At 41.9% G+C, this 17,191-nt stretch overlaps 1 protein-coding gene across 1 annotated transcript in view; it reads left to right on the top strand.

The window, feature by feature from the left end:
• The window catches only part of scfd2 (sec1 family domain containing 2), a 167,603-nt gene that overhangs the window by 540 nt on the left and 149,872 nt on the right, over positions 1-17,191 (top strand). The window contains exons 2-3 of the mRNA XM_072682666.1: positions 674-1,513; positions 2,518-2,686. Of these exons, the coding sequence (XP_072538767.1) occupies positions 679-1,513; positions 2,518-2,686 (1,004 nt within the window). The 5' untranslated portion in view covers positions 674-678. The remainder of the gene's footprint in view (positions 1-673; positions 1,514-2,517; positions 2,687-17,191) is intronic.

A 17,191-nucleotide genomic window follows, 5' to 3' on the forward strand; every position in this document is an offset into this window, starting at 1 on the left:
GAAGTCAAGTCTATCCAATAGGAAAAGAGCTGAAGATACCTTGGGCTTAAGATATCTGGCTAACTGAGAGACCCTGCTTTGTTGTGGTAGAACCCACCAAGAACTATATATATATATATATATATATATATATATATATATATATATATATATATATATATATCGCTAATAATAAATAAAGTAAGGCTAATTCTGGCTTATAAATGATAAATTAAGGCTAAAACTTTCTGACCTGATTTTTATTAAGTGACTGATCTTAAAATATGAAGCGTGGGGAATTAAAAATGAACTAAATGAATGAAAACTAAAACAACAGTATGTTGAAACATTTTTCTTCGATGGCTATAATTATATATACATTATTTATTTATTTTACTTTTTATATTTTAATATTTATTATTATTATTACATTTATTTTTTGGCTCTGTGTATTGTATAAATGTGTTGTGCTTTGCTCTTTTTGGGGGTAAAGGTGCGCCGCTTTTTATAGCTACTTATAGTCCCGAAAAAAAAAAAAAAAGACAGAGTGACGCAATTCTCCCGCGACCACGTTGTGCCACGTCACCTTCCGGAGACTCGCGTGTTGTGTTTTGGTGTGAGAGCCTGGTGGTCCTCTCACCAGCTTCATCTTGCTTCTATCTGATTTCTCCGTTTTATTTTCCTAAACTCACAGCCGACATGTCCTCGGAGAGCTTGGCGTCGTTCCCCGGCCACGCGTGGGAGAAGGTGTTGGGTAAGGTGAAGAAGGCGGTGGTGTTTGTGGACGACCCGTGCTCAGAGAGCCTCCACTGGAGCGCAGGAGGCGCCGCGGGGCTGTTGGAGGCGGGAGCCCGAAACGTCAAGTGCTTCTCCAGCTTCGAGTCCGGTGCGGAGGACGAGCCCAAGGCGGTGTTCGTAGTCAGCACGCTGCTGAAGGGCAGGACGGCGAACGTTATAAAGGACATAGTCTCCCTCAGCCGCTTCCAGTACTGCGTGGTGTTCACCGCCGTGCCGCACTACCTCCACCTGGCCTCTGCCTCTGCCTCGGCCTCTGCCTCTGCCACTGGCGCTGAGTCCGAGGGCAGCCCTGTGTTCGAGCGCTTCGAGGAAAAGCTCTGCGAGTGGATGGGTGACATGAACTACACGGCCGAAGTAGCTTACGCCCCGGTCGTCTTCGCCCGCCTCTCCCCTCAGCTCATGCTGGCACCAGCCTTCGCTGACCTCTTCCCGCTGCTGGAGCGCGACCTCGAGTCGGTGAAAGAGAAGAGGCCCGAGAAGAGGCGCTTCCCGAGCGTGGCCGATGTGGACGTGGCTGCGCTGCCCGTCCAGCTGCAGGTCAGAATGAAGGCGTTCGCCTCGGCGCTCGACGCCCTGCTGGAGTTCAGCAACTCCCGAGAGGAGAGCTTCGCCGTGGGGCCAATGAGCCGCCTGCTCGCGGCCGAGCTGGCCAGTCAACCACAGGCCAAGAACAGGAGGAAGAGTGCGCACAATAAAGCGTCTGTGGTTTTCATCGACAGAACTCTGGATCTGACAGGTGTGGCTTCTGTCAACAGTCATGAGCACACCAGCATCACAACAGTTCTCAATAAAGCATTTTAGTCTCCCCAAAAGTCTTCCCAAAAAGTACTGCACATCACGGCCCAGTTTAACAGAAACACCCTGTTGACTTACTCAGCTTATCTTCTATGAATAGGAAACAGCTTCTTTGGAGTTCCGATTGCTGGCCACTTTATTAGAAACACCCTAATCTTCAGCACCCATTTTGTCCAGTTTATCAGTAACACCTTCCTTGATGTTCCACTCACTGTCCACTATCGAAAACACCCCACTTTAGCTTCCACTTACTGGCCACTTTATGAGCTACACTTATGCGGCACGGCTGGGTTAAAGGCGGAGGCCAAATTCCATCTGGGTCTGAATATGGTTGTCTAGTCTTGTCTTGTCATACTGGTCCATTAGATTAGATTTGGGGTACAATTATTGGTGCCAGTCCCAGTTGTCTGTTTGTCTCTGCACTCTACCCGTTCAGCAACAACGGTCAACTTCTGACCCCTAGACTGCGGCCCACCAGCGCCCATATTCCTAAAGCTTCTCCCAGTGTGCGTGTGTTCTGATATTAGAGCCGAGTTACAACGAGCTTACTTAGGGAACTGATAAGAACCGATGGAAGGCCAGCACTGCTGCTCTGGGAAGCTCCATGAGAATAGGCCCAGATACTATATTATTGGCTGGTGAACCCCTAACACAGCCGTGAAACTGACCACACAGGACAAGTAAAATTGTGCTTATTGCTTCTGAGTAGTCTTTCATCTTTTAAAGCTCAGAAAACCTCAATATTGTGATACGTGTCATGTATCAGAAATGTCATGAAGTATGATGAAATTTTAGTTTGGCCATATCGCCCACCTAAGAGGTGTGTATAACAGCCTGTATATATATATAATATGAGTAGTTCAATAAAGGACCAGTCTTTATTTTCACATTATCCCCTTTATATTCATTCGTATTTGTCTTATTGTGCCTCTTATTCTCTTTCAGGGGCTGTGGGTCACCATGGGGACAACCTTGTGGAGAAGATCCTGTCTGTTTTACCTCCCTTGCCAGGTCATGTGACTGATGTTCAAGTGGACATGTGGGAGCTCACACACCTGCGGCACAAGTCGGAAGTGCAGGGCGTTGTGGCGCCTGGCTGCCTGGCACAGAACCAGTAAGAGCATTGACGCTGTCACAAAACACTACCAGCTACATCTCTCCTCAGAGAGGAGATTAATGCTTACACTGGCTAAATGAAGCCTAGGCACAGTAGTCATTTAAATGGATAAAACTACTTAAATGTACAGTTTTTAAGTAGGTAGATTATACATATGTATATTTATAGATAACTGTAGATAATTTAGGAGGGAACAATATAGCATAAACATAATATCACAATACAACCAGTAATGCTACATGAAGTACAAATACATGTTATTCAATATTTCACACATGGCACTAAATTCACTTACACAAGACTAATTATACTGACTTTGTAACAAATGTTGCAGTTGGTCAGTGGTCTAGAAGCACTGGTAATACCAACAAAATATTCAAAACAGCATAAATATCATCATATTTTCAAACTGTATTTATTGAACCCCAGGACAACAGAATGTTTAGGAGACAGTGAGATCCAATAATAAAATGTCTGCATCCTATTTATTTTTACTGTATTTATAACCCCACAGACAAACAATATTTCCCAGTCATGACAGTCCATTCCAATGTAGTCCCAATATCTACATTTTACCTATGATTTTGTATCCGTTTCAGTATCAGCAGAATTGAAAAATGGTAAAAATATCACATATTGACATCGGCTTACAGTTCCCATATTAGTGCATCCTCTAGCAACCAGCATGCAGTAGTGCAAGACTAGCCAATACATATCCAGGGCAAGCCAGTATGAGCCAGGTGGTAAATGTCGTGGAATATAAGTAGTGTTGTGGAAAAACATATCTCAGGCCTGGGCAGATCAGCTCTCCAGATCAAAGTGATTAATGCAGCAGTAATGCAAAAGGTTCAGCAGCAGCATAGCATAGTGCAAGTGATAGGTAGACCATTATTGAAGACATATGGCGCTATTTCTAGTACATTACCTTAAGCTCATTATTGACTTTAGTGTTAAAAATATGGGTGATGGTGACCTCAGTACAGTTTCAGATCCACTGGGTGTACAGTTGAGTCATGAGGTATGAGTGAGCATGGGCAAGCTTAGTTCGCACTTGATTTTAGGTGTTTTTGGCCCAGCAGCAGTTGCTGCATTCACTTTAGGCATGACCTTACTCAAAGAAACCTTCTAAGCCTCTCCAAAATGGGTTTACAGTAGAGAAACCACAGTGTAACCTTGTGATGTAGCCCAGATGCATTAGTACACCATTTCTGGAGGTCCTTCTCATAGTGAGACAGATGATGGAGACCTAAATAAATGTCTATTCCTATGTACTGTTGCCTTTCCTATAGAATGTTCTGATCCACCCACATGTGGTTACTAAGACCTTCTCTGTATATCATGTCTGTAGAAAGAAGGTGATAAAATTAGAACATGGTTTTCAAATTCAAGAAACCATGGGAGTTCCCCATGTGTGCTTTGGCAGATAGATATTCCCATACACGGACCCGCAGAACGAGCCCAATATTTTAAGTAGTGGTCCGCTGTTGCTCCAGTCATCACAAATCCATCTGTTTGTATTAGAATAATTGCTCTCGTTTGAGAGGGCCCATTGCTCATGTCATATCCCGTGGACTGGGATGTGGTAACGAATGATTCCAGGTTTCTGCTGCGCGGTGTGATTCCACTCTTCTTCTGCATTGTGTAAAGCGACTGTGGTGAATTCATGTGCTAAGTATGTGTGCTGTCTCATTGAAAAGTCGTGTTTTTGTTTCTGTGAGTGCTGTCACTCCGTATGGTCAGGGACTTTTTTGACCTTCCTGCCCTGAGTTTGAACTCCAGCCTGGGCTTGGGAACACTGCCTGTAGGCTGTGTTGATAACACCATTGTAAAAACACTGGTTCAGCTCTTTTTGTTCTATGGTTAAGCCTTAGCTTTTGTTTCTTTTTTTTTGTCTTCCCCTAATAGTGCAGTTTAAAAAGCAGGCCTGAGATCAGACGCTTCATGGCAGACGTTTCAACCTGCTCCCAGCTCAGCTGGGGTATCATGTTTTAGTATTTGTTGGAGTGCAGTTACTTTACAAGGGCTGACTTAAAAGCCTATCCCATTACAGCTCGAACCTAAATGGCATCACTGTGGAAGGCATTTTGCAATGCTTTGGATCATTAGTCAGGCTTTGGGTTTTGCTGGCGGAGGAGTTTCTTCTTCATTTCTCTCATATAAAACAGGTCACCCCTCTCTCTTCCAGAGCACAACTCCTCCTTAAGGGGGGGGGGGGGGGGGGGGGGTCAGGTGCAGCTGGATGAGGTTAGTGGTCCGAGAACATCTCAGGATTGTGCATGTTCACATACAGTAAGAACAACCTCTTGTCCTACTGAGCTATGTTTCAGTATACACTTGGCTTGGTTGTACACTTGGACCAGTAAACACTTGGACTGGTTGTAGCACACTATACAGGTATATTTCAATAACTATAATAACCAATAATTACTGCTAATTACTGCTATCGTCATGTTTAAGCATTAAAGGTGCCCGAAAATGGTAATCTGTGTTTTTCTTGGTATAGTTGATAAGAGTGTGGTACATGGAAGTGCCCGTGGACCTGAAACCTCAAACACTGATGTCTGTTAATTCAAATCAGAGCTGTAAAATGGGTCAATTCCACAGTCTTGACTTTTTATATTTACACCCCCCCCCCTTTTCCAAATTCACAAACATCCAGTCCACTAGTGAAAGCCTTCTAAGGCTAAGTACAACAGCTACTTTGGGAGCATATGGAAGCACGGTTAAAGGGCTAATGACTAACTAAGCCAGCTAGAAAAGGGGGAAGGGCTGAAAGAACAAGGTGCACCGGTGCAGGTATCTGCAGAAGGATGCTGGAGGCAGTGACACAGGTAAACTGGTGAAGTGAGCAGGTGCTACATTAAAGGCTAACTCGGCATTGTTTTTACAAAGCAAGTATAATTAGTCCTGTGTATCTGAATTTAGTTCAGTGTGTGAAATATTGGCTGGCTACAATCTCAAAAGCGAAATTACAAAAGCTAATTACCGTACTCTTGTTACAGTGCTATACTTTGCTATGCTGTTCCATAGAAATTGGGACTAGATTTAGCTGGATTTACAGTACAGTCTAACTCCTTGTGTAAGGTAACATGCAGTAATCTGAATACAGATAATTTAACACAGTAGTCTGGCATCACCTAAACATTCTGCTATTCCAGGGTACTAGAAATACATCAAATACTGGTTTCAAATTCTAAACAATCTTTGTGCATTGCTAAACTTTTCTACTATGAGGATAGTTTCTCTCCTAAATATCACACTATTCTGTGCTGTTACGAGTGAATGGCTAGCCTTTTTTCCATCTAATGAGCATTTATGTAGCAGTTATTCAAAGTTATTCAAGCCTCTCCTGTTAATGGCAGATTAAGGAACTGTATTTGAGTCATTTTAATAAAAATACCCAGACACACATTGTAGATTTCAAAACTGTAGGCCTAGTAGTTGCTTTCCAGATTGATTAGATTCAGATTCTTGCACTGAGCTTTTTTAGATTACCTGCTCTTTGACAGGGCTGCCAGATTGTGCTTAAAGGTAGAATTATGCACGAGCATCATGTTAGGACCGCTGTGCCACTGTTATTTCGGCTTGAAAGCTTTTTCTCATGATTTGTTGAGACTGAGAAAACCACACACGGTAGGCCAGCACCCCTATCTCAGCTATTAGCGCATTACAGTACTAAGCACAAACACAGTACCAGACCTCCACGGCAGTAAACAGGAGCTGACTGTGGGCCAGATGGCACAGAGGCAGAGTGAATGGGCTGCAAGAGGACAGTGCAGCAACACCAAAGCCTCTGAACCAATCTGTCAACTGGGCAAAATGGATTAGGACCAAAGTGCTCAAGCACCAGATAGCTTAAATGTGCAGTTGGAGGGAGGCTGAATGAGGATGAGCGTGTTGGGGGATGCTGTTTGAGTGCCAATGTCTGCGTGAGGGAGGGAAGGAATTTCTGGGTTGCGCTGTGCCATGGTTAAGCTTCCTAATAAAGTAATAGTTTGGCTTGTACCACAGCGGTTTATATCACAGCATGATTCAGACATGTTTTGTGTGGGATGTTGTGCCATTATCTATGCAAATGAACAAAATATGTTTAACACAGCTAAAAACAGTGGTAGCAGCCATCTCTATGCCTGAACTGGTTTGTATTTTGGTCTGTTTTGTCAGAAACCACATAAGCAAGTCTGTTTTAGATTATATAAAGTGCCTGTATCCTGGAGAAGTAGATTTTCCAAGCTTTTTTAAAAAATGCAAGTGTTTGATGTAGAATGTAAACATGGCTAAAGTTTCAAAATGTGCCGTTCAGTCACCAGTCCATACAGACCATAAAGTTGCGGCGGGAAGTTTACATACACTCATCATGGACATGAATGTCATGGCAATGTTTGGCTTTCAATTTCTTTGTCTTTTTTCTGGGACAGAATGAGTGACAACATGCATCTTCAAAATAAAAACACAAGAATTAGGGAGAGTGGGGGTCTGAAATCAACACAGGGCCAAAAGTATACATGCATAACATCTTTTATTTGGTTAAATGTACCTTAGCCAGATGCTTTTGTTAGCAATCAGTAAGCTTCTAGCAAAATTCTGGACGGATATTTGGCCACGCTTCTTAGCAGAACTGGTAGAGTTCTGATATTTAAGCACAGTCCATATATTTTTAATAGGGTTGAGGTCAGGACTTGAAGGCCATTCCAAAAGCTTCAATGAGGAATTCTGATGTAGTCTTTCTTTTTCTTCATTATCTTCTTTTTTATTACCAGTTCTACTGGCAGCAAAACAGCCTATCACCATCGTGCTTTAAAGTAAGCATGCTCTTAGGTCCTTGGATGGGAGCCTGTCAGCCCATGATGCTGCAGAAATATCACCTTGTGGACTGGACGCGACATGGGGCTGGACCGGAAGCCTGTGCCAACCATAAACAGTAAAAATACTTTAGAATTAATAACGTGAAACTGGTTGCACATCTCTGTGGAGCTGAGCGTAGCCTAGACCTAACTGAACAATTAGCCAACTAGCTAATGCAGCTACCATTTAGAGTAAAAACACCTGAATTTTAGTAACACCACTGCACACTGAATTATAGTATAAATCTGTATCAATGACTGTCGTGATTGGCAGCAGTGGGTGCTCTGTAAGCACATTTTTCATGCAGTGTTTAGCATACTGGCTAACTCGCTTACAGTAAACAGTAAAATCACAGTAAGATGATAATACACTCTCTTTTTCTTCGTTTTTCAGAGAAAGCAGGCTATTGGTCGAGTGCCAAAGTTGACCAAAGTTAAACCCTGGATGTTGTCTCTCCAGAAGTTGCAGACGAGAAATCACTCATCGTGGCAAATCCTATTCAAAATGAATGTAATTTTGCTTGCAAAAAAACTGCATCCAGGACTGTATCAGGTGCATCAGCTAGCTCATCGTTTTTACTCAACAGTGAAAGTGGAGGGGCTGGTAAAATGGTACGATGACTCACCTTTAATATGACCAGGGACACGAATTAACACCACTCAAGCAAGAGTGTACTGAGCTTTCATTATTTGTTAGCCTACATTAGCCTGGAGAACTAAAGAAGTAAATGTGTGAGCATGCCTTGTAAACACAGCCTTTGCTGAGCGACTATGTCAGATCTAGACGGGCAACTGAGTAAAAAAGTTTATGACTATTACTTTAGTACAGACATGCAAGATTTTTGTGTGTGTATGTTTGTGAGTTTGTTAGAGTGTGAGAAAATGTGTGTCTGGTGTGTGTCCATCCCCAGTGCTTGTTGTGTCCTCCATGCTCGAGTGGCTTCTGTCATCTGTTCCTGTACTTCTCCTGTTGCCTCTCATGTGGTTTCAGCAGGGCAAAATCTCTCTCTCTCTCTCTCTCTCTCTCTCTCTCTCTCTCTCTCTCTCTCTCTCTTTCTCTCTTTCTCTCTCTATCTCTCTCTCTCTCTCTCTCTCTCACTCTAGAAGGGTAGGAGGTGTGGCGCTCACTGGAGGAGAACCAGTCCGGTTCCACTCAGTCGGTTCCGTTTACTCTGCTTTAGCCTGAGCTCAGCAGGGAGACTTGGTCATAAGACTGTGTGTGTGTGTGTGCAAGCAGGCATCTAGGGCATGTTTTTTAGTCCTGATGCATTGTGACAGGGCTCAGTTGAGGAGCATTATTTATATCGTTCAAGGTCTTCAGATGTCTTTTATGGGGCAGCTTGTAGGCGTAAGTGCTGGATGAATTCTGCTCATGTAACATGTCTTGTAAGAGATGTTGTCCATGAAGAAACGCTGTTGATCTCATTATCTCTGGTCTCTTATCCTGCTGCTGTATAATATAGGTACTAGAAACAAGATCCGCATGATATGGACAAAATGCTAGTGCTGTGTTGAACTACGTGACTTCTTTACTTACTATTTAAACAGCAGCATAGAGCTAGACCACTCAGTGTTTTTAGGGGCTGGGGTGGGGCTGGGTGCCACATGTACTTTTCCAAGTTTTATTTGGTAATGCATCATCGTGCATGGCTTTTCTATGCAGTGTCTCTAAAAACTGTACTTGCTTTTTGGAATCAACCACATTTAAAACTCCCAGCATGAGCGGTGCAAGCCCCATCAATTCCCGTTACTCATTGATACTCACTCTTCTGGGCTGAGTGATGTACTCTCGAGAGGAGTATCATGTTAGTGGTGTTAGTGGCTTTTATGGGTTTCTGCAGCCGTGGATGAGGTCTGTGTTGTCATCGTCTGGCTAGCAGTTGAATGGGGAAGTACTGATGTGGATCATATGTTCAAATCAGCTCTCAGGGTCGGCTAAATTAGAGAAAGGCCGGCCAAATATCACTCATTTGGGCTGAAAATCGTCAGATACTGACACATGCTCCAGGTGCTTGGTTAAAGGGCTCCTTTGCGTATTGCGATCGTCTGCATTATCTGTACTGCAAACACCACTATCACTATAACCACAGACTAGTCTACGTGCTGGTCTACATGATACTCTCAGTGGGTTTCCCCACCCATATTTCAATTTACTGTGACCATCTATATTTCCCAGTAACCATCTGGTCATATAAATTTAACTGGACGTTTTTGTGTTTTCCTAGACTCCCATAGCTAAAACCTTTACTGGATTTATGAAGGGGGTTTATTTTTGGCTTTTAATAGCGGGTGTCTGCCCTCATTATCGTGTTATTTCCCTTTGTAATTGTGAAGTGTTTTTTTTTCTTTCTTCATGGGTTGGTACGGGTGGTCACTGGGTTTGGCCCAGCACTCTGAGACCTCACACACTTCAACCCGGGCAGACTGCTGAATGGAGAATTATGTTTCCTGACCTGGTGGAGCGTCTGGCGTTTTATACCAGTCTCACGGCTACACTGTGCTTATTCAGACCTTTCTGAAGAAACGTCCAGGTTCCTCTGTGTTTTCGCCTGTGGTTGTGTGAGAAGTGCCAGTGTGTGTCGCTTTGTAATGGTAGCTGCTGTGGGCTGATGTTTTTCGTTGGCTTGGTTTGAGGTAACCCTTTCTCACGCATGTGTGGACCTGTGTGGAGTGTATGGTGCCGTAGGTGGCCAGTGTGTGTTCGTATGTTGAGTCAGATGAATATTGAAAGGGGTGGGGAAGGAGATGGGACAGTTATAGTATTATGTTTGTGTGCTTGGGTTTGAGTGAGTTTGGGCCTAGTTGACCAGCTTCTCACCGGTTTGGGGGAAGTATCACTTTACTTAGACTTGTAGTCTTGTAGATGCTTACCCAACATTCAACTGAGTGTGTATTAAATGCTACTGAACTCTAAGTTGAACTGTCTACTGAATGTAACCCTACATCTAGCATTTCGGGTTGATTCAAGGGTAAGGTTAAGATTAGGGTTAGGTGCTGGTTTGCATTCAATAAACAGTCATATACATTCTTACAGTAAACCTAGACTTCAGTAGCATTCATTTGAATGTTAGTTGAATGTCTGGTGAGCATCCATAAGGCGTCTACAGTGGACCATTCAAGTAAAGTGATACTCAAAAATGGTCTAGCTGTTTAAAAAAAAAAAACAGACCAAACCCAAAGCAAGGCCCAAAGTGTGCCAAAAACCATTCCCCACCTCATTACACCACCTTCACCAACCTGGACTTTTTGATACAAGGAAGGTTGGGTCTGTGGATTCATGCTGTTGGCAATTGTACCGGGTGGTTACCATAGCCGTAACCATAACTTTTTTTTTCTCAGACCATCCTGAATAATTAGTAGACTCTGCAGTGGTGGTGCACTGTTCTACTGTGCAGCGACACTTGCACAAATATGCCCTGAATTGAAGAGTTATCAGGAGAAAACTCTAAACAATGAAAATACAGCATTCATCTTTTACTTAATAAAGTAAGTAATTTTGCTTAAAATGTTAAATCAATGCTGTCAGAAATTTTGACAAGGGGTGTCCAACATATTTAGATAAATAAAGAAGCGTAAAGCCTTTGTGAGGACCCTATGCCTCTAAGATGATGGGGAAACATGCTAATTTTACATTTCGGCATTGATTAGGACTCATACTGACACCAGTGTTCATAGCCCACACTGACAGAAATACAAATCAGGGTAGTTGGATGTCTCTGTGTGAGTGTGGAAGCATGCAGGTATGCTCCAGCTAGGCTGGGGTAATTCTGGTGTTGTTCTTGGCTATGGTTGTTGTTCCACCTTCCCGCACCTAGCCAACACTGAATCCACAAGCTGTGAGTCCCACTATATGTTACTTCAGTGGCCTTGAAACACTTTGGGAACACATGACTGACAGTGTATATATGTGAGGTAAAGAACATGTAGGTCCTAACAGTATGAGAGGGGAAAAAAAAATCCCACCCATGTGAATAGGCATTCACATTCGCATTCCCATCGGCCTTAAATCTGCAGTCAGTACATTTCAGGCTTGGGCACGTTTGACGTTTCTGGTTGCAGGAACAGGGATGCATGGTCCAGTTATATCGAGGGATTGCCATTCTTCACTGGGGGATTGATTTTGATCTCCGGTTTCGGCACGCTTGACCTACTTTCGAACGTGTCAAAGCTTGGAGCATTCTCGTTCTCGAAGGATTAAGACCGAAGGACGGCGTAGATTGTTTGCGGAGAAGGACTGACTAGCAATATGTGGGAAGGATAGAAAGCGGGTGAGAAAACAGACGGAGGGAGAACACTAGGAGACTGAGAGGTTATGTGGGGCAGAGGCGATGGTCAACGTGATGAGAAGCAGATAATAATAAGACATTAGAGAGAGGCTGCAGGTCAGTCGTGTGGAATAATAATTTGTCCTCTTAAGTCCTGCTCCCTCGTTTCCTGTGAGTGGTGGGCAGGTGTGTAGTTGAAGCCCGCTGTTGGGGCCTCAGCTCTCAGGCCCACACACATGGCTGGAGAGGGAAATGGCTTCTAGGGGTTTTCATTTTGTATTTTTAGGAGCATGCTGGTACATTTTTTCGAATGTCGTCTGAACTAAGCCATGTCTATAGTTACATAGTCTGTGTTGTTCTTCATGTAAAAGGCCCTTATTATGGGTTCAAAAAGCCTGAATCTGCCGTCCTTTTCAATAAAAGTCTTCAATAAACTGTCTAAATGTTGATATTGTTGCTTGCAGTCCACATGGTTCATATTTTTCTTAGCTGCAGAACATCCTATCCATCTCATATGGAAGTGCTACGGAGTCTTGTTACTGCAGATTGATTGAATTTGATCGGACAATGTGAGGAAAACAATTTAACATTTGGTTGAAAAGGCCATTATTAGTATGTTTTTCTGAGTATATTATCAGCACACTGAACAGTACCACTGGCATAGTATCATTTCAACTGATGGATGTAATGGATTTACTGCAGCAAAATCCTAAATAAGAACTATTTAACCAGGAAAGGGGCCAGTTGTTCTTTGAGTAGTCACAGTCCTGTATAGAACAGCTGCCTTTACTAAAGACCCCTTGAAGAACCCCTGCTGCCAAGTAGCTACTGACTTGCAGAAAGAGACAAAAATTCAGTAGAACAGTTCAGTCATTTAATTTAACATTACTTACATGTTTTATTGTATAATTATAATATACCAGAATGTTGCACTGTTTAATGATTTAATTTTCCATTTCCTTTCTATTTAGCAGTACCGTAACACTTCTAATATTGCTTTTATTTATTTATTATTATTTCTTTTTATTATTTTCATTTGTCTTGCTGAGTACATGCACAACAATGCTTTTTTTTACAGCTACAATTCAGAAACGCACTGAACCACAGATGTCAGCTTTAACTTTCTACCTTTGTTCAAGTCACAAAGGCAAGCTGATGAGTTGAAACAGGTGCATTAAATGAGGAGGAAGGCTAAATTACAGTACCTGATTTACCCTGTGCATGTAAAGCTGCTCTTAGTATACAAGCTACACACCCACATATCAAAATAAACATATTTCCAGTGCTGTGTTTAGTGCTCATGTTTTAGAATCTTTATGATTTACATGTGCAGTTATTTTCATTAGTTCAAAGGTTTTCAGTTTATGTTTGTTATGTGAAGTATGTTTTTGATTAATCAGAATTTGCATGGTTAAAAAAAAACAACAGTTTGCTAAAAAAAATAAAATAAAATAAACATTCAAGGTATCTGTAGTGTAAATGGCTGTCCAGATACTGAGCACAAAAGGGAAAATGGAGAACTGTGCACCTTTACTACCTAGCGCACTCGCAGTGTGGGCACTGCCTGGGTTCACCCAATCAGTGCGTAATACGTCAATAAATCAATAAATCATCTATTTATTGGCCAAGATCTGGTGATATGATATATATCATGATACAGGGGTTATGATTCAATACATTGTTTTTTGTATGTAATTTAGGTAACTGTCATAAAAGCACCATTATGTATATGAAGTCTGGACTGGAAAAACTATTTCTCTTTCTTTCTCTGCAGTCAGAACAGTGAAATCTGAAGAGTACAACACAATCTAAAGAGTACAACCATCTAACACTTGGGGTTTAAACACAACACTAAACGAACCACCACCATCAGTTTTACATGTAAACTGTTCAGTGTTGTCAATGTTGTGTTTTTGAGAATTGATACAGTGTCGCAAAACATGTCAATACCTCAAAATATCAATATTTCTTACACCCTTAGTTTGGACAATTGTGTACATTTCCCTGCTGGACATGTAGTGTGGAAACCAAAACAATTACATTATATAAGGAGGCAATTAGGTTGTTTTTTTATTGGGTTGACACATTATTACAGAGTTGTTGTGAGGCGGTCAAAGATGTTCCAATAGTGTGTTTGTTCTGAGGGCTTCAGTTCTGTTCTAGAGAACAGAATCATTTTTTGTAAATATCTTCAAGAAACACAGTATTGAGTTTTTGCTGTATGACCCACCTCTTTCAACAGCTTGTTCTACTTTGCAGACCAGACTTCTCTTTGGTCATTTACATACACAACAAAACAATAGAAATAAATTTTCCTAAACAGTTTCCTTGGTGTATAAACCTCGGGAGTCCTACAAGCCGAATGAATACAATAGAAGAAAAAGTGTAGGGTATAAGCCCCTTAACCTTAGAACAGGTCTTTAAATCAGCATAATGCATTCTCGTTCAGAGAGAGCGTCTCTATTTCTCTCCTGCCTGGCTCTTTCTCTGTGAGGATGCAATTTTCTCTCTCAAGCCATTATTCTTCTGCTGCACCACTCTGATTGTTTATAGAAGAGAGAGGTTTATTTTACCCGAGAAAAAGTGCAGGAGAAGGAGCCCAAACCAGAGACCAAAAAAAGCTGCTTACAGAACAAGAAAAGACACCAAGAAAGAAAGAAAGGTGGTGAATGATAGAAATGTGACTGGCCTTGTATACCTATTTTGGTGTGTTTGGTCTGTCTGTACACACACAGACAGTCCTTGAAGAACATGTAGCGATGAACAGCACAGTGCTGATTGGCAGAACGGCACTTTGGCAGCTTGATTTCAGCGGTGGGAGGCTGATAACAAGATTAAGAGATCTAGTACATCCAAACATGTAATATTAAACCCCCTGTAGATTTGGAGAGTGTATGATATTGGCCTACATGTGTTCTTGAGTAGGTTTGCTCATTTGCGTTCGTGTGCAGGGGGGTGTTCAGGGCTCTCGTCTGTTTCTCTCTTTGGGGGTTATCTGCTGCTCAGGGAGTCTCACATGAACCAAAATGAGTAACAGATGAGAGCATCTGTGTGTGTCTGTCTGTCTTTCGGTTTGTCTGTCTTGTAATTAAGAAAACATGTTGCCTTTGTTAAAACTGTGTCTTCTTTTGGGCTCCGGCACAGTTTGTAGAGGTGCACAGTGATGAACAAATATTATAATACAATTCAGTGAAGTATACTTTTTGCACAGTGATGTGATACATTTTAGTACAAAAACACACAAGAAATGCCACCTTTCATTTTTTTGGTCAAAGTCTAATTGCCCAAACAAGATCACAGTGTGAAAGCGCAATTGGCACATGCAGTTATTACTGGGCAAAATAGGACAGTGCATATGCTAGCAATTAGCAATCAGCTAAAGGGGGGGGGGGTTTCAGAAGAGACAGTGTATATATATATATATATATATATATATATATATATATATATATATATATATATATATATACATGCATATATACATGCATACAATTGTGGAAAGGCTTTACATTAGATGTTGTAACAATGCTTTGAGAATCTGATTGCATAAAGACAAAAAAAAAAAAATTCTAACCATTAGTGAGGTCAGGTACTGAATTAAGTACGTTGTAGTTCTGACACCCCATCTCATCCCAAATGTATTGGATAGAGCTCCATCACTCCAAAGAAACATAGTTCCACTGCTCCACAGCTCAATGCTGAGGGTCTTTATACCACTGTAGCCCACACTTCATGGTGACCTTAGGCTCCAGAGCACCTGTATCAGCAACGGGGGGTTTCTTAAAGAAGTTGAATTTACTAATTAGAACGTATACACAAGTAGTGCATGTCATTTGCTGGGTGCTTTTGATTGTTTTTGATTGAAGTGTGCCATCCATTGTTACTTCCACAACCTAAGGCAGGATGAAAGAGGCCTGTGATGGTGTTTGATCAAATGAAAGTAAATGAACAAATAGAGTTTTCCAATTTGCAAGGGAAATGATGAAAAATGTTAAACGGGAAGTTCTAGACAGATAATCAGGAGTGCAGTGATTGGATATCTATGCTCAAAGCATCAGCAGCAGGTTTATAATTATGAGCTGTCCTATTGCTTAAATTTAATATTAATATTGTTGTTGTTCATTTCTGAGCCCTTTAACGCATCTTCTGCTGACATTGAACCTGTGTGTGTGTGTGTGGTGGGGGGTGAGTATAAATATGTCCCTAAAAATGAAAGATGGCATTAAAGAAAATGCTTTGTTGTTGATTTAATTGAACTCTATACATGCTGTCTCTTGGTTTGACTGCACCTGGTCAGAAAACACTGAAACAATTCATCGAACACACACACTGAGCGGTATTAGCGTTGTGTGTTTATGCAGAACTCTCTTCACGTCTGCACACAGGGGGAGATGTGTGTTTTGGAAAGCCGATGACTCTTTGTTTACATAACCACCCGTCTTCTACCACGGGAAGGCGGAGGCCAATGGCCTTTGAAGTTGATTGACAGGCATGGGTGAGCTGGCTTTTCAGAGCTCTCTGTTTGCGTAAAGTGTCTGACACTGTTCTGTCTTCTTTTATGTGTTATAATGTCAGATGTGAACCAAGGGAGGGTGTGTTTATGTGTGTGTTTGTTTGTTGACAAGATAGCTGGTAGTAGAGTATCGTGCGGGCCCAGCACACTGCTTACTGCACTTTGTAACTTTAGAGAAGCTGGTAGGATTACAATTGAATTGAATCGAATCAAAATCAAATCAAATCCACTTAATTTATCTCCAGGTAGATCAGATCACACACAGACGTCACAAAAAAGCTTGTCCTTCCTGACTATAGGGGGAGCCCAGGAGCCAGAAATACAAATTCTCACATAATGCTGCTTTAACGCAAGCTTGTAGTCTAAATGTAGTCTAGCTTACATCATTAAACACACACCTATGCACAGCTGTGGTAAGTAATTAAGCCACATGGGAAATGATTCTAGCTGCCAAATGCTTGGTAGTTAGCATATCTTGCCATCACACATAATACTTAATATCCTGTGGCTGTGAAGAAGGAAGACAGGGTGCTGTAGCGAGGGATACAGACATTGTGTTTACTGTGGCGACAGTGTTGAGTTTCATTTTTATTTCCACAGTCTCTTTCGCTTTTGTTCCTTAGGATGGATTTGCAGTGGATTGCATCTTGCAATGTAGCCTCTGCATTTGTGTTCTTGATGTCTTCTGCAGAGAGCAGTCATTAAGAAATCTGCACTAAATCCTGGAGGGTGTTTCTGATCTGTTGGACAGGTGTGTTGAGATTTGTCTTCGATTTGATGAGAATTTGTCTGTCATCAGCTGCAAAGGCCTACCCTCCCATCCCTTTAGGGCTACTAAGCTCCCCAGTTTTTTCCATCTTTCTTCTGAATATTGTTCCAA

The sequence above is a fragment of the Salminus brasiliensis genome, chromosome 1, assembly GCF_030463535.1.
Source record: "Salminus brasiliensis chromosome 1, fSalBra1.hap2, whole genome shotgun sequence".
In the NCBI taxonomy this organism is placed as follows: Eukaryota; Metazoa; Chordata; class Actinopteri; order Characiformes; family Bryconidae; genus Salminus; species Salminus brasiliensis.